Source organism: Crocuta crocuta, unplaced genomic scaffold (genome assembly GCF_008692635.1).
Source record: "Crocuta crocuta isolate KB4526 unplaced genomic scaffold, BGI_CrCroc_1.0 scaffold170, whole genome shotgun sequence".
Taxonomy (NCBI): Eukaryota; Metazoa; Chordata; class Mammalia; order Carnivora; family Hyaenidae; genus Crocuta; species Crocuta crocuta.
In genome coordinates, this window is record NW_027527853.1 from 2,597,801 (window position 1) to 2,623,508 (window position 25,708).

The 25,708-nt window shown below is 52.8% G+C and overlaps 1 protein-coding gene across 1 annotated transcript in view; it reads left to right on the forward strand.

The window, feature by feature from the left end:
* Positions 1-25,708, forward strand: part of SLIT1 (slit guidance ligand 1) — a 175,169-nt gene that overhangs the window by 103,180 nt on the left and 46,281 nt on the right. The window contains exons 6-14 of the mRNA XM_077780329.1: positions 16,398-16,469; positions 18,004-18,075; positions 18,685-18,756; positions 19,187-19,350; positions 20,680-20,827; positions 21,294-21,365; positions 21,852-21,923; positions 24,086-24,157; positions 24,896-25,039. Coding sequence (XP_077636455.1) covers positions 16,398-16,469; positions 18,004-18,075; positions 18,685-18,756; positions 19,187-19,350; positions 20,680-20,827; positions 21,294-21,365; positions 21,852-21,923; positions 24,086-24,157; positions 24,896-25,039 — 888 coding nt within the window. The remainder of the gene's footprint in view (positions 1-16,397; positions 16,470-18,003; positions 18,076-18,684; positions 18,757-19,186; positions 19,351-20,679; positions 20,828-21,293; positions 21,366-21,851; positions 21,924-24,085; positions 24,158-24,895; positions 25,040-25,708) is intronic.

The window sequence follows — 25,708 nt, forward strand, 5'->3', positions numbered from 1 at the left end:
GAGAAAACATATCCTGTTATGAATCCAGCAACACTTTTAATTGCAACTCTATCTTATTTATCACAACAGCATCTACACCCATGTGGGAGAGATAAGAAGAAGTGCAATCAGTAGGAGTAGTGCCCACTCATTAGGCCTTAAACTGCCAACCCATCTATCCAATCTTCCTGGCACTTTGCTGAGATAATGACTCTTAACTGCCCATTTTCTAGTTATGAAAAAGAAGCCACAGAGAGGTGAAACCCAAGGTCTTACATAACTCTCAGTCAGGCTACAGACAGTGCTAGGGGTGCACGAGAATGCCCAGATGTTGCAACAGGGCTCTGTGTGGGGGACCCCTGGTCTGGAGTGTTAAAGGGATGAGGCAGGACAGCAGAGTTTCTGGCAGCACCAGCCATTCCCTGGGGGAGCAGGGCTGTTGGGGCTGCTTCCCAGAAGCTGGACAATATTTCCATCTCTTCTGTAGAATCAGGAATTGGACCAACTTGGGGCCTAAAATGAAAGCTCCTCAACCTAATATCAATTTCTAGTTTTCACATATGGTCAGAGCCCCCTGGCCTCTGTCTCTCCCAGAAGCTGGCCACAAGAGGATAGGGTGCCCTCTCTTCAGGCTATGCAGTTTAGCCTCATTTCCACACCTAGGTGAAGACTGGAAGCAGGAGTCCGAGAAGTCACTCATTCTGCTGGGGGATCTTGGGTGGTGGCAGTGGGGGGGGGAGGGNTGAAAAGCCAGTGGCTGATGGCCTTGGATTCTCCCTCCAGCCTGTCCCCACCAAGACCACTTTATTCTCAGAGGCTCAGGGACACTCCTATTTGGACTGACTTGTGGCTGAAGCCTCTTGCCACAGGATTCTAAGGCTCACCTCTTTGTCTTTCAGATATAAGGGGGTTTGGAAGAAGTGACAGTTTTTGAGATACTTGTAGGAATCAGGTGCAAGCAGTCCCTGGACTCATCAGAGTCAGGGGCCGACATTCTGTTCTTCCCACAGAATGTCAGCTCAAAGGAAATACTTGAACCTGATGCCATTTTTTTAAATGAAATGTGTCTAAAACTTACTGTAGAATCATCTCAGTTCTAAAACAGAGGGCCCTGAACGTAATTTAACCTTTTTTTGATGACTCAGTGTCAACATTATGAATGTTCGTTACCATACTCTGCTTTTTAGCTTTTCACCTCCTTCCCCCAAGTTCATCTATCAAATGTCAGTGCTGACATGTATATACTTCTAGATGCCTCCCCACCCACCTGCCCATCACTTTGATGATTCTAATGTGCTAAGCCAGTGTAGCATAGTGGGCTACCTGCAGTTGGAAAGCCTGGGAAAGCTGCTATGTCTCAATTACATTTTCTGGAAAATAGGTATGGTGAGAATTTTTTAAATTTAAATTTTTTAATTTTTTTAATGGTGAGAATTTTTAATTGACTATTTTTATGTATAAAAATTTTTAAGTTTATTTATTTATTTTGAGAGAGACAGAGACAGTACAAGTGGGGGAGAGGCAGAGTGAGAGGGAAAGAGAGAATCCCAAGCCTAATGCAGGGTTTGCACCCATGAAACCATGAGATCATGACCTGAGCTAAAACCAAGAGTCAGACACTTAACCAACGAGCCACGCAGGTGCCCATAATTGACTTTATTTTTTAAGAGCAGTTTTAGGTTTACAGAGAAATTTAATGGAAAACACAGACAGTTCCCATATACTTCCTTCCTTCTGTACATGCACAAAGTCCCCCTCTGTCAACACCCCCACCAGAGTGATGGGACTATTTATCTTAGAAGGTTGTTTTAAGGATTAAATGAGATAATGTATATAAAACATATAAAATGCCTAGCACAGAACCAGGAGCATAATAAATGTGTTTCAAATATATAGTTATCATCATCATCATCATCAATTATAATTGTATATTATACAAGAGTCAGTGATGATCATAAAGGTCCTAAGGATTAAAGTAAGTGGCTTTGGTGGGAGGATCTGGGGGAAGGTAATTGAGGAATAAGCAGTTTTCAGCACCTCTCTGTGCTTGGATCTGTGTCCAGGCAATGGGAGGTTTGAATGGAGAAAAGGGGCAGGATCAAACTTCACTGCTATCTGGAAGTAGCTTAGTGGTGTGGATTGTGCTCAGTACATGCCTCTTCTAAAAGTCTAAGAATGGGTCCTTTGCAACTCATAATGGTGCTCACCTTACCCTCTGTGTGCATGCTATGAGCTGGACTCCCTGTGGGCTTTTGGGAAATAAAACTTAATAGACAAGGTCTGCTGTGTGGGTCAGATGGGTAAGGCTGAAGGTGGGTAGGATCCAAAATGTGTCTTTAACCTTGACCAGAAGAGCTGCTAAGATGGTTCAGGACCATGGACGGCTCCTTCAGACAAGGGCTTTCTCACTATGTCCACTTGCACATCACCTCAGCCAATTAGACACCATCCTTGCCCTATAACTTGGCAGGGTCTGTTTTTCTGCCCTTGGGACGTGGTTAGGGGTCTCATGCCCTTTGGGCATCCCTGTGTATTTATGTGGAGGGAACGTTACGGGTGGCAGATGTGCCAGGGAGGCTGACCTCTCTCTTGCCATTCCAATCCTTTAAGCTCCTCTTTTCTTCTGAGCAACTCTAGAGACCAAGATTTACAGTGCCTGGACTGCAGTGCAAGAGATGGGGAGACAATAGGTGTTGTCTTTGATTTAAAAAAAAAAAAAAAGCCCTATTTTCCCTTGGAGGTCAGGAAATAGAGGACTGGCAATGCCCCAGGGGCTCAATGATGCTCTCTTGGCTTCCTTGGTAGACTGGTGGATGGCTTCTGACACAGGCTTCAATTAGATATCTTTTCTGGCATTAGCTGCCCTCACATTGGTTAGGGCCCCCATCTTCTCCTGGGGAAGCTCACACTGGCAAGTTGGTCATTTGCACTGAGTGGAACCCCCTCTCTGAGCATACTCTGGATTCTACTTGCCCAGCCTTGTTGCCTCATTCTTGGCTCTCTCCCTTTCCAAACCACATTGAACCCTGCCCATCCCACTCCCAGGTGTTTATCAGGGAGAACCCAAGGAGTCTGCCCCTTAGAGTTTTGGGGAGCTTAATTGAGGGAAACAACACAGATGAAGGATGGCCTGCATGCTGTGCAATGCATGTATCCCTCAAAAAATTCTAAATTCCAGCTTGGGTTAGGCCAGTTTAGTGGAGAGCAGTGTATTAGATAGAGTGGGGTTGATCTGTTTGTAGAATAGCTTCTCCTGAGCTCTGGTACCCGGCCATGAGTGTGAGTTATTGCCCTGTGAAACACATTGCTATGTCAGAAGCAGACCAATTTAAACTAAATGTCATTTTGCTAAAAGCCAATTTGCCAAAAGTCAATTCACTGAATGGCCAATTTGTCAAATGACCAATTCATCACATTGACTTACTTCCTTTAACTATTTAGTGTGAGTCAACTGGTTTGCATTTTGTCTTTATTAGAGTAGTTGAAGGGCTGTTCCATTTGTCTCTGCCCCTGCTCCTGGTATTTGAACTATGGTGAAACCACCCCTAGTCTCTTCCTGTGACTACAGAGCAGGGAGCTGGGGCAGAGACAACTGAACCGATTCTAAAGGGCCATTGTGAAGACAAATGGGGAACCACCCAAATAAAACCAAATTGGTAATGAAAACAGTGAAATTGACCCTTTGGGGAGTTGGCTGATCTGTGACTTGGCTTCTGGGAAAGTGACTCAGAAGGGAGTGACCTAGCATAGTTGGGCCGCCTTTGGAGATGCTGATGAGGGTCTTGCTTTTCCATCTTTTGGTCATCTCTTTATGGGGGCTGGTGGGAGGCTTCCTTGTTTGGTTTTAGAACCAGGAAAGACCATGCCTCTCCCAAGCTTGTTTTCATCTGTGGACTTCGTAAATTGCATAGCACATCGGTGCCCACATTCCCCTAGGTTGGGAGAAGCCAGGGCACATTTGTAAGTAAACACAAAGGCTTTTGCAGAGTGTGTTTCTCTTTCTTATTTTATTTTTCTTCCTTCCTTCCTTCCTTCCTTCCTTCCTTCCTTCTTTCTCTTTCCTTCCCTTTCCTTTCCTACCTCTTCTGGTTTCTGTTACCTTACTCCATTTAATAATGTGTCCTTAAAACTGCCTTAATAATCCCTTCTTGAAACAGGCAGAAAAAGAATGCCGACCTGTTCTGAAGGCTGTTCTGTTGGCCCATTTCCCCCACTCATGCCCTGGAATCCCCCAGATCCTTGCCACCTCCCCCCGCCCCCCCCAGCATCAGCATCTCAGCTCACCCACTTGACCCTGAGGTGTCATCTGGAGCAGGGCACAGCCCCCTCTCTCCAGGAAGATATGGAACTGAGACATGCATTGCTGCATTAGAGACAGATATCATCTTTCCCTGGGAGATGCAGCATCTTAACCCAGCACAAACTTCTCACATGCCCACGGTACCTGCTTTCCAACCTCCTTACTTGTTTGAAGTTGGTCTCTGATCCCTCATCACTTTGGGGTAGGCATTCTTCCTGCCACACCATCCTCTGTGCAGTTTCTCCTCAGCCCACGCATTTCCCCACCACTTAGAATTGTGAGCCCCAATTCTTCTGTAATTTGTCACTTTGGAAGATTTTCTTCCCCATTTGCCTCCTCCAGTGAGGGCTCAGGGAGGCAGGGGACTGGCATATGTTGCATGTCTACGAAGCACCAGGCATGGGAATCAGTGCTTCATGTGCTATTTTACAGTCTTTTCACTGAAGGATAACATACATACAGAAGAGTGCAACTATCAGTATATGTGTTACGTATATTCATATATATTACTCGCTGAATTTTCGCAAAGCAAACACACCTGTGCCCAGCATGATGGGCCACCAGACCAAGAAGTAAACATATCATGAGCACCCAGAAACTTCCTGTACCTCCTTCTGGTCATTAATTCTCCCCAATCCCTCCAGGATAACCATGATACTGGCTTTATTTTTTCTTTTCTTTTCTTTTTTTTAATGTTTATTTATCTTTGAGAGAGAGACAGAGAGACAAAGAGACAGAGACAGAGTGCAAGCAGGGGAGGGGCAGAGAGAGAGGGAGAGACAGAATCTGAAGCAGGCTCCATGCTCTGAGCTGTCAGCATAGAGCTTGATGTGGGGCTCAAACCCACAAACCGTGAACTGCGAGATCATGACCTGAGCCGAAGTCGGATGCTCAACTGACTGAGCCACCCAGGGTCCCCCACGATCCTGCCTTCTAATAGCAAAGATTAGTTCTGCCTGTTTTGTGTTTTGTATAAAAGGCACGTATGGCTTGTCATCCTCACCACAACTCAACAACAGGGAGCTGTGATCAGTCCCCTTTCACACATGAGCGACTAGACTCAGATAGGTTGAGGGACTTGCCTAGGAGCACATGGGCTATAAACGGTGGTGGAACTTGGAGTCAAACTTAGGCTCCAAAGCTCATGTTCTTTCTTCTATATCTTGATTTTTCCTCCTGATGCACCACTCCCCCTCTGCCCCCACCACTGTGTGTCAGGTCTGGGCATGTCTGAAGCTGTAGGTCCTAACAACCCGTGAGTGTCCAGGACAAGAGCAGTAGAAATGTCAGGCACTTCCTTGGGGTCCCGTATGTAGTGGTTGAGTATAGGGAAGGCCTTGCCCTGGCACCCAAGTTAAGAGAGGCCTGCATTCCTCCCCCCCCCGCCCCCCATTACTGTGTTCTTGCCATGGTAGCTGGGACCGGTGCCTGCAGGTTCTGTTTCTTGTCACCTCTCCCTCCCTCCCCTGCCTCCTGAGCTGTTCCCTCTTGAATGGGACTCCAGCCTCTCAGCAGTTTTTCCTTGTCAGGGCTCTGAGGTTGCTTTGTGGGGTGTGTGCCTCGCATCTGATATCACTATTGTGGAAATCGATTACAGTGATGTTCAGTAGCTGCATAACAAACAGCCCAGTTTGAGGAAATGTTACCCAGGCTGGTTTTATGGTGCAGCTATCCAGGGCTGCATAATGGCTCTTCCTAATAAGGTTTCTGCAGCATTAACTCTGCAGGGCTGAAGGAGAGGGGCGGCCACAGGAGGGTGTGTGGCTTCAGGGCAGCATGGTGGACAGGGGAGGGAGGGCATCTCTCCAGCTGACAGCATCTGGCATGCCCTGTTCAGACCAGCCCCTCTCTCCTGCAAAGCTCAAACCCGCCATTCGTGGTGTCAGCCTCTAAAACCACCTACAAGAGTTTGGATGTCAGGAGTTTCCTGGGAAAAGCCTAGGTATACGCAGCACTTTTTTAAATCTCAGGAGCTCCCAGAGCATGTGTGAGATTGAATTCTATGAATCTTATAACCACCTTAGGATGGGGAGAAGGAGTAAGGGAGACGGGACAGAGCTGAATCGCCAAGTAATAATTACCAGGGGTAGTTTGAAGCCTTCTCAGCAGTAGATTGTCACCAACTGTGTCCCAGACACTCCTCTGGATACTTTCACATTTGATTACTTACCCTTCTTACAAGCTTATGTTCCAGATGAGGAAACTGAGGTGCAAAGAGGCTTGCTTCTGAGCCCACGTCTCCTGGCTCTGCTCCCAGACTGGCTATTGGCTGGCCAGCTCCTCGCTGTCACTGAGGCCCCCTTTGGGGATACTGGCTTATCTGCCAGCCCTGCCATTTGCTGGCTTGATTCTGCTGATCGGGAGAGCAGAGGAGAGGGGGTGAGGAGGGCACAGATATTAGCAAGGGGAACTGGCCACTTAGAGGGCAGTCCAGCCACATGAGGAGGCAAAGGCAGCTCGCTCAGTCTTTCCTGTGTTCTGACAACATGCGGGGGAGGAGGGGGCGGTTGGCCCAGGCCAGAGGAAACCAGTTCCCTGCCCCACCCCCAACCAGTGTGCCCTTTTGACATTATACTCTGGTCACTTCTGCACTGTCCTCTTTCCTCCTATCCAAACTTGACTCCTGGAGACAATGAAACAAGTTCATCCACACCAAGATCAGCCCCTGATAACACAGGTTGCATCTCCTGGAAGTGCCTGGGAGATCTCCTGGGAGATCTATGAGTGGACAAAGCCCTGGGCCCTGCATTGAGGTCAGGGCCTGAGGTGGCATGGTTCAGGTCCTTGCCACCAAATGCCTCTAAAGGACCCCCCTTGAAGGTCACCCAAAGACAGGGGCACACACATGCAGCCCACCTGCAAGGTGAATCTGGGGCACCTGAATATTGTCCCATGGGCTTGGGAGCGCAAACAGAGAGGGGTAATTGCAGAATTAATTTCCCTCCTGGGTGGGAGGGGTAGAGGGTGAGGCAGGATTGAAGGACAGACAGAGGCAGGAGAGAGATGGTCCCTCCAGATCCCGGGAGCACCTCAGAGCAGGTGGACACCTGGTATCCCACCCAGGAGGCACTGCCAACCTCTTCCCTGAGGGTGCTCCTGCAGCGGGGACCTGGGGTGCAGAGCCTCCCTGGAGCAGCGACCCCTGGCCTCCTCGCAGCCTCATGTGCTGATCACCACCACAGCCTGGATCTCAGCAAAGCCCTCAGGCAAATCCCCCTCCTGCCCCTAAAACCCATCAAGAAAGCAAGGAGGACAGTGGGGCAAACGTAGTGGTTGCTGCCCCTCCCCCTCGCCCCATCCTGCGAGTGCCTCCTCTGGTCCCCGTGCAGGTTGGCAGTGGCATACTGCAGGCGACAGTCTGCTGCTTTTCCCTGTCTCCACCCACTGTGCGGTCCCTGTCCAAGTCCCCAACCCTCAGCCTCAAAGGAATAGGACCTGATGCCTAGCATTGAAATGCTGGCTGGCAGCAGGGAATACAACCCTATTTAGCCCTAGCTGGGGCCAGGGAAACATTTTTAAATTTCCTCTGTCAGACGCAGGGCTTCTTAAATTTTAATATGCATACGAGTCAACTGGGTGTCTTGCTAAAAGGCAGATTCTGATTCAGTAAGTGAGGCCGGAAAGTCCACACTTCTGACAAACTCCCAGGTGGCTCCGTTTTTGCTGGCCCAGGGGCCAGAGCATGGGTGCTGAGTCACCCACTGTGGGATTGGGAGGGACTCCCTGGCGGCAGCAGTGTGAGCCACCTCATCCTCCATGCTGGGCCACCACTCACTGTGATTGAACCCCTGGACCTCGACCTCTCTGGGAAGGCAGTGTTGGAAAGGAGACTGAGGAGCTGGGAACCAACTGCAGGTCTCACCCCAGGTCACCAGGCGGGCTGGGGTCAGAGGTGGCCTCGAGTCTCACCCTCCTGATTCCCAGTCCCGGATTTCCCAGCACTGACCGCCCACCCCCACCCAGCCCTCCCTACAGGGCCTCGTGAGGACCATTAAAGAGTGCAAGCAGTGGGAGCTGACACAGCCTCAGCGCGGCCCCGCAAGCCCACGGTCATTCCCACCACCTCACAGACAGGGAGGCTGCAGGGGCCTTGTGGTGGGTTCATGGCGGCTTTGCTTCTGGGCATGAGTCCTCATCGGACCGTCTCACAACAAGGAAGATCTGGTGAGGGGGCCTGAAACAGGATGCCCTATTCCCTCTCACCGGGCCCGTATTGGGTGGGCTCAGGGTAACCAGCCAGGCTGCTAGCAGAAGGGGACATGCCTGACTGCCCCGAGCCTCCCTCCCTCCCTCCGTGTGGCCTGAGAGGCAGACAGAGCAGGCCCCGGTGGGGCCCGCGGTGGGGGTGGCGAGCTGGCTGCNCCTGCCTTGGCTGGTGCCCAGCAGTCCCCGGCTGGGCCCCCCGCTGATGCCCTCAGAGGCCAGTCTGCCAGCAGGGCCCAATCTGGTTAGAGCGTGAAGGGGGATTAGCAGCGAGAACATGGGGTCCCGACCTCGGCTTCCCAGGCCCTGCTATCCCCAGCCCTGGCAGAGGCTGCAGGGGCAGGGGCCCCGGGATCGTGCCCAAGCCAGGGGGTGGGCCTGGCTGCCCTCTTCTTGTCATGGAAAGGGGCCTGACTTGGATCTTTGGGGGTGTTCGCAGACCTGGGGGTGCTGCAATTGGCGGTGGCTTGCCTCTCAAGGCCCTTGATCTTGGGTGGTGGGGTTCAGACCGTGAGGATCTTCGCCCCGGGGACCCTTAACAGGAGCTCCCTGGGGTGGACTCTTAGGGGCTCCAGCTCTCTCTCTTCCTCATGGGGTCCCAGGAGAGTCACCTTCCTCCAGCACCACCCACACCTCCCTGCTCATGCTGCTGTTTCACCTGAGCACCGGGTGAGTTTGCTCAGTTACTGAGGTTCTGTGTGGATGGGCGAGGAGAGGGGCAAGGCTGATGATAAAACAAGGGCAACAGGGCTTCTCCAGTGCTTCCCTTGCCTTTCGGAGCCTCATCTGATGGCGTCTGCCGCTGCCCAGTTAGCGTAGGTACGGGGGTGCCCAGTGCACGAGTGAGGGCCTCTCAAAGACAGGTGGGGCCCGCCTGTGCAGCTCTGAGCGGCTGCGCCTCTCAGCCTCACAGCCGGCCTCACTCCTTGTTTGGTCAGGGACATGCAGAGGGCTTGGAGCAAAAGAATGATGTGGATCCACATTAGTTCAGTTCAGTTAAAAATTACTGAGTCCCGCAATGTGCTGGGTCTGGGACACCATAGGGAGCAAAAGAGATGGTCCTCTGTTGTTTGTTCATTTGTTTTTAAGAATCAGGAACATTTATGTGTTTTTTAAAATATTTTATTTATTTCTGAGAGAGAGAGACAGCATGAGCAGGGGAGGGGCAGAGAGAGAGGGAGACACAGAATCGGAAACAGGCTCCAGGTTCTGAGCTAGCTGTCAGCACAGAGCCTGAGGCAGGGCTTGAACCCACAAACCATGAGATCATGACCTGAGCTGAAGTCGGACACTTAACCGACTGAGCCGCCCAGGCACCCCTTATGTATTTATTTTTAAAGTTTATTTATTTTTGAGATGGAGGGGGGAAGGAGGCAGAGAATCCCAAGTAGGATCTGAGCTACCAGCACAGAGCCCAATGCAGGGCTCAAACTCACAAACTGCGAGATCATGACCTGAGCTAAAATCAAGAGTCAGATGCTGAACTGACTGAGCTACCCAGGCAACCTTAAAAGAGACCCTTTTAAAAGAGTATGGTCAGGGGAGGGGGGAAGAGAGAGGGAAATTATGGTCTAGAGGGGGAGATGGATGTTAACCGAAAATCAGTATTAATTACATTCAGTATAGCAACATTTCATTATAAACCTGGATTTATAATGAAATGGTGCTAAGAAGGAAAAGCATGGGGTCCTGAGAGCCGGGAGCAAAGGGAACAGTCAAGGGAAGTATCTGTGGACTAAGATGTGAAGGACAAATAGGAGTTTACTGCCTGAAGACTAGTGGAAGAATATTCTAGGCAGCAGTTACAGCAAGTGCAAAGGTCCTGTGGCAGGAGGGTTCTGAAGAACTGAAGGAATGGCAACATAAGTGCAGTAATAGGCAGGGCTGAGAACATACAGCACCTGTTACATCGGTCCTGCAAAGTAGGTGCCACTTCTCACACCCAATTTTGCATATGAGAAAACAGGCCAGAGAGTTTAAGTGACTTGCCTAAGACCACGTGATTTAAGTGGGTAAGCCAGGGTTTATTGAACCCATCTTTCTTATGACACTCTGCTGTGGGCTTTCTCCTCTATGCCCTGGCCTCTCAGTGTGCACTTCCGGGACCAGCAGCATCTGTATTCACTGGGGAGCTTGTCAAAGTCCAAGACCTCATCCTCACCCTTAGGACTTGTCCCCCGGCCTGTATTTATCTCCCCAGTCTGTCCCTTGTCTGGCTGCTGCATCCTTACTCTGGGAATTTGCTTTTCACTGTCCTGCCTGGGACTTCTGGCCCATCTGTGCCCTCCGCTCCCCATGGCCAGGCTCAGGCCACCAGCTGCTCCCAGTTTGGGTTTGTCTTTCCAGCTCCAGCACCCTCCCTCTTCCAGGACGGCCTCTGTCAGTGTATCGTTTTGCCCTGACACACCCAGGCCCCACCCACTTCAGGGCCTGAGACAAGGTAGGTCACCGCAGGATGATGGAGCCAAAATGGAAGATGTAGGTGGTGACTTTTGGGATTGCATGCCAACCTAGTGAAAATGGAGATGAGAAACATCACTTCAAAGAGATTTGGGAAAGGCAAGACAATTGTTGACCAGATAGGAGGTCAACTGGAGCCAAAAAAAAAAGCTTTGGGTTTGTGCTGTGGCTGAGAAGGCATCCGAGTCCAGGGAAGGCTTTTTGTGCCCCCTAGTGAGCAAACTGGAAACTACAGTCAGAGCCTTAGGAAAGGGACTGGCCAACTGCGTTTGAGGGACAAAAGCCAGCTTTCTTACATGCTGCCAAATGGAGGTACTAGGACAGAAGCTTAAATACACAAACTCACTTCTTCATGGACTCAGAAGCTTAAATACATGAGCTCCTCTTCTCCAAACCTGTGTGGTAGGTATTTTTATCTCCATTTTACAAATGGAGACGGTGAAGCCGTCAGGTCCGTAACTTCCGGGATCCCTGTCTGATAAATGGTAGAAGCAGGAATTGAATCTGGGTCTTTCTCCTTGAACAGTTCCAGCTCTTTCCACCCCCTCCTGTGCTGCCAGCATACTGCATTTTCCTTGGAAGCCCGGCTTCCAAAGCTCACCCATTTTCCTCTGGTCTAGAGGCTGGCTTCTTCCTGGGTCTTACTTAAGTTCAGGTTCCTTTATTCATTTTAACAGCGTGGGCTGCTTGGTCCTGTGGGCTGGCCCTGGATGGCTCCACCCCCACCCCTGGACCCTCACCTCATGGATGGGCTCTTGATGTCAAATCTCCTGCCTGCCTGGGGGTGGCATCTTTCCTCTGGAAGCTTTGGGGCCCCTGAGCAATGCCTAAAAGGCCGTTGGACCAGACGCCTCTCTGGTCTAAACTGTCACCTCAGGCCTGCAAAGCCTTCTTCCTGCAGACACATTCCCAGTGCCTTCTCCTCCAGGCAAACCTAACTACCCCTGATTGCACCAGGCTCTAGTCCATCTCCTGCCTTTGCACACGCTCTTTCTGCCCCTTCCTTCCCCACTTAGCTCCTGCTGTTGAGTCCTTACAGAATTGCATTTCCTGAACTGTACTTTGATGCAATGCCATTATAAGAAACAGACACTTGAAACCCATTTATTATAAGGATCTAGTGTTATTGATTAGGCCACACTGTCATTTTTCATAAGGATCCCTGGAGAATTCTTGTCTCAATTCCCCAAACAGCTGTCCTCCTGAGAAACTGGTCCTTTTAAATGTACACATATATTCAGGATGCTGTTAATGGACCAGTTTCCCCCTTTTGCATCAGCTCTCGGAAAGCCTAGAGCCCATGCTTTGCCCTGGACCTGACATGTGTGGGGATGACATCGTGCTGCATTCTTGGCACCCGCCATTGATTTTTCTTCTCTTCGCCCCACTTTTCACTCTTGCTCTCTTGCTGTTTTGTAAAGCCCTATAAGCCACCTTAAAGCCTTTCTGGAACAAGATTGGCTTAAATCAATAAACGAATCAATACAAATAAAAAACCTTTGCTTGCAGGGTTGTGGACAGGATTAAAGGGAATAATGGATGTGAGGGACCGGCCCAGAGTTCCCTCCCGGGCCTGGCTGAAGGGTGGACTGCCAGCTGGGGCCAAAGGGGCCGCCCTGCTGGAGGCCCCCACCTCCTGTGCGCCCTCTGTCTTCCTGACTCTGTACAAGTCCCCAGGCCGCTGGCCCCCCGCTCTTGTCTTGCCCTTGCCATACATGCTTCCTTCTCCTGGTTCCCTGTGGGAAGGAGAGGGCAGGTGGTTGTGTGTGTCCTCTCTCAGACTTGCTTCTCTCAGAAAGCGTGCCGTCAGCAATGGGCTCCCCTTGGGGTCTCAGATGCCCAGGGAACCAAGCGCCTCACCCACTATGTCTTGGAGCAGTTGGCATATGGTGGGACTCTGTGGGGAGATGAGGAGATCATCTGGTCCAGCCTGTGCTTTTGACAAACAAGGAGACTGAGGCCCAAAGCGCCAAGTGGTGGAGGCTCACTGTGAACAGATTCCAGCCCGTCCACTCCACGTCTGAGCAAGACCCTGGCTTCCCCACAGGCTTTCAGGGGCCCTCATGCCCTCAGAGTCAGACCACACTCTCTAGCACAGCTTCTAGGCCACCCCTGGACCGTTCTCCGGCAGCACCCCTGTTTTCGTCATGGTCTCTCCTGGACCGTTCCCCAGAAGGACCCCTGTTTTTGTCATGGATTATTGTGTAGCCAATGACCTCGAAGTGTAGCATCCGAAAAGGACAACACACCTTCCTCCTCTCACAGTATGTATAGGCGGCCGGGTGGTCCTGGCTCAGGGTCTTGAATGAGATTGCACTTGCGATGTTGGCTGGCTGTGTGTCAGCCTCTGCAGGCTACTGTACCAGAAATACCGTAGATTGGGTCATTTATAAACAAAAAATGTTTATTTCTCACAGTGCTAGACGTTGGGGAGTGCAGGAGCACGGTGCCAGCCCACTGGCGTTGGGTGAGGCCCCTCGTCCTGGCCCAGAGACTTCCCGGCTCACAGCTGTGTCCTCCCGAGGTGGGGGGGCAGCGGAGCCCCCTCACACCTCCTTTATGGGGCTGTTCATCATTCATCGCACTCACCAGGGCCCACCTCCATGACCTCAGCACTCCCTCAGGCCCCACTTCCTAACACCGTCACACTGGGCAGTGGGATTTCAACGTCTGAATTCTGCGGGGCAGCGTGCGGACATAGCAGGCTGCAGAGTTGGAAAGCATGACTGGGGCTGGAGAATGTTTCTTTGATGACTGACTGATGCTGCTGGCAGCCAGTGCTGGCTGTTGGCAAGCTTCCGTTCCTCCCCGTGTGGAACTCTCCAGAGAGCTACTTGACTTGGTGGCTGGCTTCTCCCAGAGAGAATGATGAGAGAGAAGTCATGTGACTGTGACCCTCTGAGTGCTGGCAGTCTCTTGTTTACCTGTGTGGGCTGCACAGCCCTTGCTCCCAATTTTGGAGTTCACCTGTCCAGCTATGCTGCCTGGTGTCAGCATCTACTTAAAAAGAGGGAGAGATCAAGGTCACAGACCAAGGGCACAGGAGGGGTAGTACAGGGTGTATCACCTGTACTCTGTTGTAGGTAGCAATTACCTGCATAACAAGAAATGGGCAGGGGACAGAGCTATCTAGGCAAGGAAGAGGTGAGAATAGGATTAGGCAGGTAAGTAAAAGCTGAAATGCTCTCCTGTCCTCTCAAGATGGAGGGGCTGGTGGGAATTGCTGAGAAAGGGAAAAGCAAGGTGGGGGGTGTGGAAGGGGAAGCCAGAGGCAGCTCTGGGGCAGCCTAAGACTGTGGGGTGCACAGAATGTCTCCAGGAGCACAGACAGACTAAACAGGCGTGCCGGAGATGCACACAGACAACTGAGATTAAAGACTCTGGAAAGAGAGTGAAGACTGGCATGCGGGTGGGGGAAGGAGAGGAAGGTGGACACGAGCGCCCCCCCAGACCCACTGCCACCTGCCGGGAGGTGGATGCGGGTGACGCAGCTGCTGCGTGGAGAGGTGGGGACAGCCAGTTACAGTGAAGCAGAGCACAGGCCGTGATGGGGGTTGTGTGTAGTTTTGAAGGAGAGAAGTGTGTGTCATAGCCTTGAGAAGCCTTCCTTCAAGGGGAGAGAGAACAGAGAATGGGCTGCTGCTGCTGCCCTTCCAGACCACAGACGCCTGGGGCCAGTTAGGGGGCGGGGGGACAGTAGAGGCTGGGGGGGTTGGAAGGAAGGGAGCTCATACTCGATGCAGGGGGATAGGGTTGGTGGGGACAGTCCTTGCCAGGCTCGTATCCACACTTTGCACTGAAGGACACTGCAGCTCAGGAAAGGGGGTGACCAACAGGTACACAGCCGGGGAGTCGGGATTGGAAGGGTCTGTGCATTCTACTACTGTGCTTCCGTTTCTCTGTCTCAGCAGGAAAACCCAGATGGAGGGGTGGGGGCCCTCAGAGCCCAGGGAGTGTGTGCTGGGGGGGGGGGCTGGCAGTGAACCGTAGGGCCTCTAGGGTGAATGGCTGAAAGGAGGGACATGGTCAAAGCCCTGTGGGGTTGGCCCAGAGGGGCTGGGGTCTGTGGAGCTGTCCAGCACAGGACCCCACATCAGGACAGTCATCCCCTAGCTGCCCAGCTGTGGACCCTGAGGGCACATCTGATGCAGGGCTCTCCTGTAAACCATCTGGGTCCCCAACCTGGTTTAACCTTGGGCAGATTGCTTCACTTCTTGGAGCTCAGGTCCCCCCTCTGCAAAATAGGGGAGGACCTCCTTTCCCCCACTTCCAGTGCCTGCTCTGTGTGAGGCTGTGCGAGGTGTGGCTCTGGGAGGGACCTTGACTGCCAGGCTCAGATCCTAGAGCCACCTCTCGACAGCTGTGTTCCCTTGAATTTTTCTAAGCCTCCCCTTTATCTTTTGGAAGAGGAGGATGGTAATGTTATTTGCTCCACAGTTAGAGCAAGGTCAACAGGGTTTGGGTATGTGATGTGCTAGGCAGTGCTGGGCTGGGGAGCATGCTTGGAGCGCAGGGGCTGTTGATGCCACCACTGCAGTGAGGAAACACTGCCCTGGAAAGGCAGTGGTAAGGATGCTGTAAAGTCTGTAGTAAGGATGCTGAGAGAGGAAGGGGGAGGCTGGTGGACAGGTGCCAGGGGTCCTGTCCGCCAGCAGACCAGAGGAAGTATCCAGAAGCTAGTCTGGGAACTTGCAGAAGCCAGGGATTTGCAGGGTCCCTGCAACTCCATGCCCTTACATCGGGCATTAATAATGGGGAGACGGTGGAGTCCTTGCTGACCTCTGCCATCCAAGCTGCAGGGCAGGGAGGCGGCACTGTGCTCCCTGCCAGCACGAGAAGCAGGCTGCAGGGGCCAGACTCCGTGTGGGCTCAGGCTCTTCGAGGTGGCTCTGCTGACCACAGGCTCTCAGCACAGGATCTCTGAGTCAGACCCGGCCTGGATTCCGTGTCCTGAATCTGCCACATACTGACTGGGCTACTGGTGATGCCTTTCTCCCCAGCCCTTGTTCCTCCTTGGTGAAACAGAGACTGAGTCATGCGTGCACTTACCGCAGGTCCCGGGGTGGCTGTGGGCTTGTTAACAAAGAAGCCCCTCGGTGGCTTGCTCCCTTACAGCCCTGCGTAATGCCTTGGGGGCTGAGCTGACCTCCCCGGGAGCTGGCAGAGTTGGTCATGGCCACCCCAAGCTTGTCCCTCCATCTGCAACCCACTCTGTGCAGAGAGGGGAAATGACTGGGGACAAAGCTCCCTCCAGGGCAGGGCACCTCTCTCCAGCTCCGTCATTCATTCATTCATTTATTCATTCAACAAACGCTTGCTTAACGAGCGGGCCTGTGTCGGGCACTGCCTCAGGTGCTGGAACACTCTGTGGCCACCCTGACCTCCCGGACGCATCAGGGCACTCTGGAGAAGTCTCTTCTGATCGTGCTTCTCTCCCTCTGGCTTATCCTCTCAGGGACCTGAGTGAGAACACCATCCAGGCCATCCCCAGAAAAGCTTTTCGTGGAGCTACAGACCTCAAAAACTTGTGAGTCCAGGCCTGGGAGGGAGAAGGGTGGAGGGCTGGAGGGCCACCCCTGCAGCATCCTTGTGTGTCTCCCCGAGCCCTACGGTCCAGGCAGACAAGGCGCTGGTGTGGGCTCTGGGATGACTGGTGCCAGCATGGTCTTCTGGAACAATCTGGGGTCAGAGGAATCAGGCAGCCTTTGGGGACCAGGCAGAAGGGAATGCCATGGACTGTGGGTGCTTTGGTGAGGGGCATTTAAATGGCAAAGTCTATGCTCTGCCCTTCAGTAGATTGAGAAGGCTGGGTTTGAATCTTCTCTTCCTGGTACATATTGTGTAAGTGGCTGGAAATCAGTTAACTTCACTGAACCTCAATATATTGTTCTGTAAAATGGGAACATCCTATTTACCTCACAGGCTTGTTCTGAAGTTTAGACGAGACATGGAAATAAATACACTCTGTCAAGTGCTATTTCAATGTAATGGTTTAGGGGCGCCTGGGTGGCTGAGTCAGTTAAGTGTCCGACTCTTGATTCCAGCTCAGGTCATGATCTCACGGTTTATGGGTTCAAGCTCCGTGTCGGGCTCTTTGCTGACTATGCAGATCCTGCTTGGGATTCTATCTCTCTCCCCACCTCTCTCTTCCCCTCCTCTGCTTGCACTCTCTCTCTCAAAATAAATAAATAAACTTAAAAAAAATTACATCTTAAAAAAAATAAATGTAATGGTTTATTCCTACTACTCGGATGTGTTCTGGCCCAGACGTGCCACCTCCCCGAGCTCTGACTGCTGCAGGGATGGCACGTGCCCAGCTTGTGTGCCGCTCCCCGACCCCATGTCTGTAGTAGACAATGGAGCACAGCATTCTTTCCCAGGGGCCCAAATCACAGCTTCGGTTTATTCCAAAGGCAGCCTTCCAGGTGGCCATGGCTAGTCAGTCTCACTTGGCACTCAGGGCAAAATCTGTTTGCCAGCACTGACTGCCACCGCCCTGGAGAGAGCCCGTCCCATTTTCTAGCTGCCAACACCCTCTAGGTGGTCTCCACGGTGGGGGTGTGGGCGCCTGTTCCCCAGAGGATGTGCAGTTAGGTGGAGGAATAGAATACAACTTTTATTTAGATGTATTGTTTAACTAAATCAGAAAGAACTGAAACTTTTACGAGTACAGTAAAACCTTGGTTTGTGAAAAATTATTCTGGAAACATGCTTGTAATCCGAAGCATGTGTATATCAAAGCAAACTTCAAGAACCATTGGTCATCTGTGATCATGTGACATTAGCTGTCGCGTAGCACTTGTATCGCAAGGCATTTTTTGTTTATCAAATTAAAATTTGTTAGAAACATTTGCTCATCTTACGGAGCACTTGCAGAACAAGTACTCGCAATCCAAGGTTTTATGGTATTTGCTATTTGGATGAACACATATGTACTGGACGAGTGACTGGGGCCAGGCCTTTTTTTTTTTTAAACTAATGAGTGTTGGATCAGAACATGTGGGAAGACACCCCTGCTCTAGGCAACGTGCATTCCTGTACAACTTTCCTTTGCCCCACAGACAGCTGGACAAGAACCAGATTAGCTGTATCGAGGAAGGGGCTTTCCGGGCTCTGCGGGGGCTGGAGGTGCTGTAAGTAGAGCGAGGGAAGGGCAGCAGAGGCCGCGGGGCCACGCTAATGCAGGAGCTGAGGCCCCCGCAGCTGGAGTGGGGCCGGGAGCAGCACAGGGCGTGGGATGCCCTGGGAGGCAGTGCTAAGCCCAGGACAGAGGCGGTGCTCTCTGCTGCCCTAGACCTGCCACCCAGGACGGGGGTGGGGGGACATGTGTTCACGGCGTCATGCCTGTGGCGTGTGACCCAGGCTCACCCTGCTCACGTGAGGTCCAGGGAAGTGTCAGTGTCCTCCAGGACTTTGTGACACCTGAGGCAGGAATGCTGCCCTGTCTCCCCCTGTGAACCCCCACCCTGACTTCCAAACTGGCTCAAGCCCGTGGGCGGCCGTGCCCTCTCCTTGCTTTGTGTGCCTGCAGTCTGTGGCAGCTGCCTGTTAGCCACTGGCCCCACTCGGGGACTTCCCTGAGGGCAGCTCTGTGTCGCGCTCCTGGGCGGGCAGAGCCTCTGGGCCCCGTCGTGGATCTGGGTGTGAGAGTCTGCGTGCTTGTCAGAGAGAAGTCCTGTCCCTCCTTCGCGTGTAACTTCCTGCTGCGTGGCCGCTGAACGGCTCTGCTTTCCCCTGATCAGGACCCTGAACAACAACAACATCAGCACCATCCCCGTGTCCAGCTTCAACCACATGCCCAAGCTGCGCACCTTGTGAGTCAGCCCGGGGTAGCCTGGACAGCGGGCGAGCTGGGCTGGGGCCCCGGCGGGGGAGGAGGGGGGCAGAGGGCGAAGACTTCCACAGGCGGAAGAAGGAGCGCCTTCTCTGCATCCTCAGTGGTCAGCCCTGGCTGGGGGGTATCTGAGCCAGAGGGGGAGGGGAGTGACCTAAAATGGAAGGATGTGGAACGTCTTACATTTGGTTTCAACTTGGAGAACAGGTGCTTTGTTTTTGTGTTTCAAAATGAGGTACGTGATTCGGGGCAGTGGGTCTGTGTGAGCTCAGTGTGAGGATCTGATGGCTGCTCACGCTGCAGCCCGCGGCTGGAGGGGGCAGGGGGCGGCGGCCAGAGGTGTCCCGCCACCGCAGGAAATCCCATTGGTGGCCCGGGGGGCGGGCCCTGAGCCGCCCTGTCCCCTGCAGCCGCCTGCACTCCAACCACCTGTTCTGTGACTGCCACCTGGCCTGGCTCTCCCAGTGGCTAAGGCAGCGGCCAACCATCGGGCTCTTCACTCAGTGCTCGGGCCCCGCCAGCCTGCGTGGCCTCAACGTGGCCGAGGTCCAGAAGAGTGAGTTCAGCTGCTCAGGTGGGTGCAGGCCCTGCTGGGGCTGTCGACTGCCCGTCACCTGCCTCCTGCTCCCCCCGCCCCTCCCCCCCACATCTTGTTCCCTCTCATTACCTCCTGTCACCACCCACTGACATCTGGCCCATCCATGACCTCCTCTCTTTGCCCATCACTTTCTTTTTCTACTCATCACCTACTGCCCTTATCCACCACCGCCTGGATCACTCACACCTCCGGTCCTCACCCATTATCTCCTGTTCCCATCCATCACCTCTTGTCCCTACTCATCACTTCCTTTCCCCACCCATCTCCCCTTCCTGCCCCATCCGTGATCTGTTCTCAACCTTCGCAAACACATCATGTCCAAGCATATTCAAGACAACTTTCTTTCATAATAGCCCAGAGTTAGAGACAACCCAAATGTCCACCAGCAAGAGAAAGGATTAACCTGTTATGATATATCCATGCAATAGACTACTGCTCAGCAGTGACAAAGAACAAAGTACAGATACACACCATGACATGGGCGAATCTCGAATATTTTATATTGAGCAAAAGAAGCCAGACACGAAGAGGGCCTGCTCTCTGATTTCATTTATGTCAAGTCTGCACATGAGCAGAGCAGAACTTTGGTGACAGATCTTAGAATAGTGGTTACCTTGGAGGAGGGGCATGGGAAAGCCTTTCTAGGTGATAGAAATGCTGTGTCTGGGGACAGTTCTATGGGCGTATCCATCAGTAGAAATTCAGCAGCTCTCCACTTAAGATGGTGCACTCTGTATGTCGTACTTCAATTAGAAAAATCTCTATCAGCCACTAGGTTTTATCCTGGTTTTACCACCTATTAGCTGTGTGATTTCCACAAATTAATAAATATCAAGGACTCAGTTTTCCCACCTGCAAAATGGCTACAATAACATCACACTCCTCATGGGTTCAGCAGTAGCATTAAATGAGTTACTACGTGTGTAACACTTACTGTTGTGTGTGGCACAGAGTGGGTGCCCCATAAACATAGTCCTTGTCATTCTCTCGTGACCAATGAGGAGACTCGGTCTCAGAGTGTTGGGTGACATGGACTAGAACCTGGAGCTGCAGAATTTAGGCCAGGATTTCCTAGTGTGAGTCATACTCTCATGCAACACAGGTTCAGATTCAAGTTCAGCAAACATCTAGCAAGCACGTGCTATGTGCCAGGCACCCACAGAGTTACGTGGTAGCCCCTGGTGCTCTGTGGTTCAGCCTCACTCAGAGAAACACTAGGTGCCCTGTTCCCACCCATAATGCTGTATCTGGGGTGGGAGGTGCTGACACGGGACACCCCCAGGTCACAGCCCACTGTTTCCTCAGGCCAAGGGGAAGCGGGGCGAGTGCCTTCCTGCACGCTGTCCTCCGGCTCCTGCCCGGCCATGTGTACCTGCAGCAACGGCATCGTGGACTGTCGTGGCAAAGGCCTCACCGCCATCCCCGCCAACCTGCCAGAGACCATGACAGAGATGTGAGTATAGGGCAGGGAGGGTACTGGGGTGCCGGCCCTCAGCAGGGGCCTGCCTCTGGCCGTCCAGGGAGGAGTGGGGGCAGGCTCCACGCAGGGCTTGCCCGAGGCCCCTCCATGCAAATGGAGGAGATCCAGTTGGCCTGAGCTGGGCTGAGCCCTCCACCCAAAGCCGGGCAGCTCTAGAGAGCTGGGGGAGGGTGTCTGTCTGTGGTCCATTTGTCCAGCCCAGCTGAGTGGGTCTACTGCCGTCGGTTTCTTAGCCTGACTTGTGGGCCCCTTGCAGCACCAAGCCTGAGATGATGGGGCTCAAATACAACCGCCCCTTTCCCTGCTTCCACCAGCCCATCTACTCCAGACGGAGTTTGGGAACAGGGGCAAAAGACCCATTTAGGCAGGCGAGCCCAGTAGGCAGCGGTCAGGACTGGGGTGACCCGACCTGGGCTTCCTCTGTGTGCTCTCTCTGCAGCCGCCTGGAGCTCAATGGGATCAAGTCCATCCCTCCAGGAGCCTTCTCTCCCTACCGAAAACTGCGGAGGATGTGAGTGCTTCCTGCTGCTTCCTGGGAGTCAGCCTGGGGCAGGAGGAAGAGTCTGGCACAGGCAGCCGCAGCCACGGGGCAGGTCTTGACTCTGCCTGCCAAGGTCATCTGTGAAGTGCGGATGGCGGTGCTGTGACCTCCTCATAGGGTCATTGTGAGGCCTAAATGGGGTGTTGAGCCCGAGTCTGGCACGTGACCGGAGCTGACCGTCACCGTCCTATTTCAGCAGGGGTGCTACTAGGTCGTGAGAGGGGTGTAGGGGAAGCTGGGATGCGGGGTAAGGCTTTGTCAAGAACAGACCAAGGCTGGACTGCCGGGCCAGAGCATGACTCTCGCACGGCATGGGGAAATAGTGGCTAGGGGCATTTCAGGTGGATGTGAGAACTGGCCCCTCATTTTCCTAATCTGCCCTCCCATGGCATCTGGGAGGAGGGGCGTGGTGGCTGCCGCAGGATTCAGCCATCTCCCCTCCCGCACACTTTGCAGAGACCTGAGCAACAACCAGATTGCAGAGATCGCTCCCGATGCCTTCCAGGGCCTCCGTTCCCTGAACTCGCTGTGAGTAGCAGTGCAAGTCTGCCAGGGTCCAGGGAGCCCCCCACCCCTGGGCTGCAGCCCTCGGACGGGCCCTGGAGGGGGCTACCGTGCCCAGCTCCCCGTTCCTCTCTGGTGGACGCTCTGACCTGGGAAGGAGTAGAAGGAACCCAGGGCCGAGTGCCTCGAGAAGCAAGGCAGAGCTGTCACCCCTGGCAACTCTGATGCTCTTCCTGCCACGAAGGGGATTTTCCCAGCATCCTTTGCTGCAGTCTTCTGACTTGGCCCAGCCTTCCTGTTGGCACCCCCTCCCCACTGAGGCCCAGCACTCTATGCCCCTAAACTTTCCCCAGCTCCCGTGTAAGGGCAGCCACTCCCAGCTCCAGTTGTGACAACTGTCACACCTTGTATCTTTCCTCCTGAATGTGCTCTGATCCCAGGTTGTGGTGAGTGATGTGAAAAAAGTGTTTTCCTCCACTTCTGTCCATTTTCCTTCCCTGGAGGGTTTATTGTGTGTGCGTGTGGAGGGCAGGGGGTCTATCAATCTATAAAATGTCACGCAGCTTCAAAAATTCATCTTGGACATGTTACTTCGTCTCTCCTTTTCCCAGCACCCTTGCTTGTACTCCAAGTTCACCAAGCCTCTTGCTGTCTGAGGTCCGACAGCACTTTGTCTATACAGAGAGTGCACTGTAGTTGGGCGAGTTCCCCATTGGAAGGGGCCTTTTGTTACTCTCAAGAGTGAGTGTTTCTGCTTGTCCTTGGCAGCACTGGACACATGCCTTGCCTAGATTAGGGCCCTGAGAAGTGAAATGGGCTGGAACTCCTCCTTGGGGAGTGCATGAGGCTGCCAGCTCAGTGCCTCTGTGTAAGCCTTATTCTCTTGGAGTAGAGTCTGAGGTAGTGGGTGGGACCATTTGTGAATGGCACCCTGTAAGTTGTGCAGTATACAACCGACACAACTGTACCTGACAGCCTGATAATGAGTCTCCATCATTGTCTGAGGAGATCAGATTCTCGAGGTGGCTTGCCGAAAAGCAGTAACACTTCACTAGGTTCCTATTGCTCATGATTACCTGGTCAAAGCCATCTCCCCACCATTTGGGGACTTTTGTGCTGATGTCATGTTAATAGATCCCATTGACAGTGTCCACCTTGGCAGACCCTGACTTTTGTCTCCCTGCTTCAGCCCCTGTCCCCTCCACTCTGTTCTCCACCCAGCAGATTGAGGGATCTTTCCAAATGCAAATCTGATCATCTCAGAGGCTTCCTGGTGCTGGCTGGCTAAAATCCAAGCTATTATTCCATTTGTTTTCCCCACTCAGGCCACACTGAGCCCCCCCCAGGGGGAGGGGGCAGCCTGGATCCCACCACAGGGCCTTTGCTTCTGCCATGCCCCCCTCCAGGAAGGATCTTGGAGCCATGTGTGAAGACACTGCATGTACTGTTTTTAACTTAGGCCGAACCGTTGACAGGGGTGGGTGTTTAGGGGGGCTGCTTGCGATACTAGGAATGTCCCCAAACCCTGTTGGTACTTCATACTCTGCCCAAACCCATTCTTGCCTGCGTGGCTTTTTTGAACCTTTGCTTTTTGTTGGATCAGATACCGGAATTCCTGCTCAACACAGAGAACTAATGGATAAGACACCCACTTGTACCCCCACCGCCCAGATCTCAGCTCGGCTAAACTGATCTTTCTTTCCGGGGTGTTTGCTGTTGCTTGACATCAGAGCTTATTCTGCATGTGCCGTCTGGCATTCGTGATTGCTTCCAGTAATTCTCTGAAAATATGTTAATTATCCTGCTTATGAGATTTTCTCCTCCTTAAACCTTTTAGCTCCAGGGCCGTGTTAATTTCCCATGAAGTTCCCCAAAGGGCCCCTTTGCAGGCTTCTGCTGGCTCCATGCTTGAGGCAGAGAGTGGGTCTTGGGGGGCTGGTCTTGCAGTAGTGGGGATCATTACTGCCTCTCGCCCATAGAGTAACTTTTGCAACCTACAAATGGGGAACAGTTGGTAACACACCTTACTGCCACCTACTGGCAACTTGTTACAACAAATCTACGCCGCCCTGCTGTGCCCTGTGAATGGCTTAGAGGTGGTGCCATTGTGTGAGCATAACTGGCAGAGCCCTGTCCGTCCTGGCCAGCTGTCCTTACTGTCTCTTTCTGCTGTCTTTTGTCTCCAGGGTCCTGTATGGGAACAAGATCACAGACCTCCCCCGGGGTGTGTTTGGAGGCCTGTACACCCTACAGCTCCTGTAAGGACCCATCTGCAGGTGTCCTGGGGTGGCGCCCAGGGAGGGGCTGGTATTCCTCTGGCCTCTCAGACTAGCCTTGTCAGCCTCTTTGGGGTGCGGGACTCGTTGAGGCAAGGAGCTTGGACGATGGCAGCGCTGGGGGTGCTGTGAGGGACTCTGGGACTCTGCCGAGGCCAGAGAGGGAGGGGGGTTCAAGGTTCAGAGCTGGTTGCAGGACACCTGAGCTGAGAGGCTCCCGAGAGGCAGCCTGTGTTCCCAAGGAGGTCAGCAAGGCTGGGGACAGACTTGCCGCCTGCAGGGGGACATCCGGACCCAGCTCAGCCTCCTTGAACCATGAGGGTCCAGGCAAGGGTTCTCTCCCAGATTCCAAGAGGCACAGAATCTAAAAGCCCCATCTCAGATACCTGGAAACCCAGCAGGCTCTGGAAAGAAGGGGAGCCCCCCAAATGCCTTTGGGAGGTGGCCTGACCACTGTGCGCTCTGCGTCCCAAGAACCCCACTTGTAGCAGTTGCTTGAAAGGGAGAGGAGCAGCGGAGCAGGATGGTCCCTCGCTCAGAGAGGGCAGTTGGACTTCTCGGCTTGCCATACAGAGCGGACGTGCAGGCGGCCAGCGCCCCTGTGCCCCCGTGCTTCTCCCCGAGACAGTGCATGCTTCGTGCCAGGGAGGGGCCCAGGCCGTGTTGATGCAGCCGATTCCACGCGCTTCCCCTCACCACCCAGCCCTGGTCTGCCCACAGGCTCTTGAACGCCAACAAGATCAACTGCGTCCGGCCCGATGCCTTCCAGGATCTGCAGAACCTGTCGCTCCTCTCACTGTATGACAACAAGATCCAGAGTCTCGCCAAGGGCACTTTCACCTCCCTGCGGGCCATCCAGACCCTGTGAGTGCCCTCCTCCCCTCAGACTTAGGGGGAGGTGACAGCCCCCCGGGGACAGGCAGCTGTCTCGCCCTGTACCTTTTGCTTACCAGGAGTGGCCTCTCACAAAGGAAAGAGCACAGATTTAGGATCGGATAGTCCTGAGTCCAAATCCCACCTGTGGCCCTTATTAGCTGTGTGACTCTAGGCAGCTTATTTAGCTTCTCTGGGCCTCAGTTCACTCATTCATAAAATGAGGAGACTAGTTTCTTCATGCGGGTGTTATGAGAGAAAAGGGGATGTTTACACAGAGCTTAATGCTCCTTAAGTGCTGGCTGTAATTAATAATAATAACATCAATTCTAAGACATCCATTGTTTCTGCATTAACAGCTCTAAGCTGGGATCAATAGTACAATCAGTGGCATGTCATTTAATTGGCAGGATTTTGTTCTTTTCTGACAATACATAAAATAATAGAGCATCTTGCAACTGATAATATCTTTTTTTTTTTAGATTTTTTTCAATGTTTTTTTATTTATTTCTAGGAGAGAGAGAGAGAGACAGTGTGAGCAGGGGAGGGTCAGAGAGGGAGTCACAGACTGAAACAGTCTCCAGGCTCTGAGCTGGCAGTCAGCCCAGAGCCCGATGCGGGGCTCGAGCCCACGAACCACGAGATCATGACCTAAGCGAA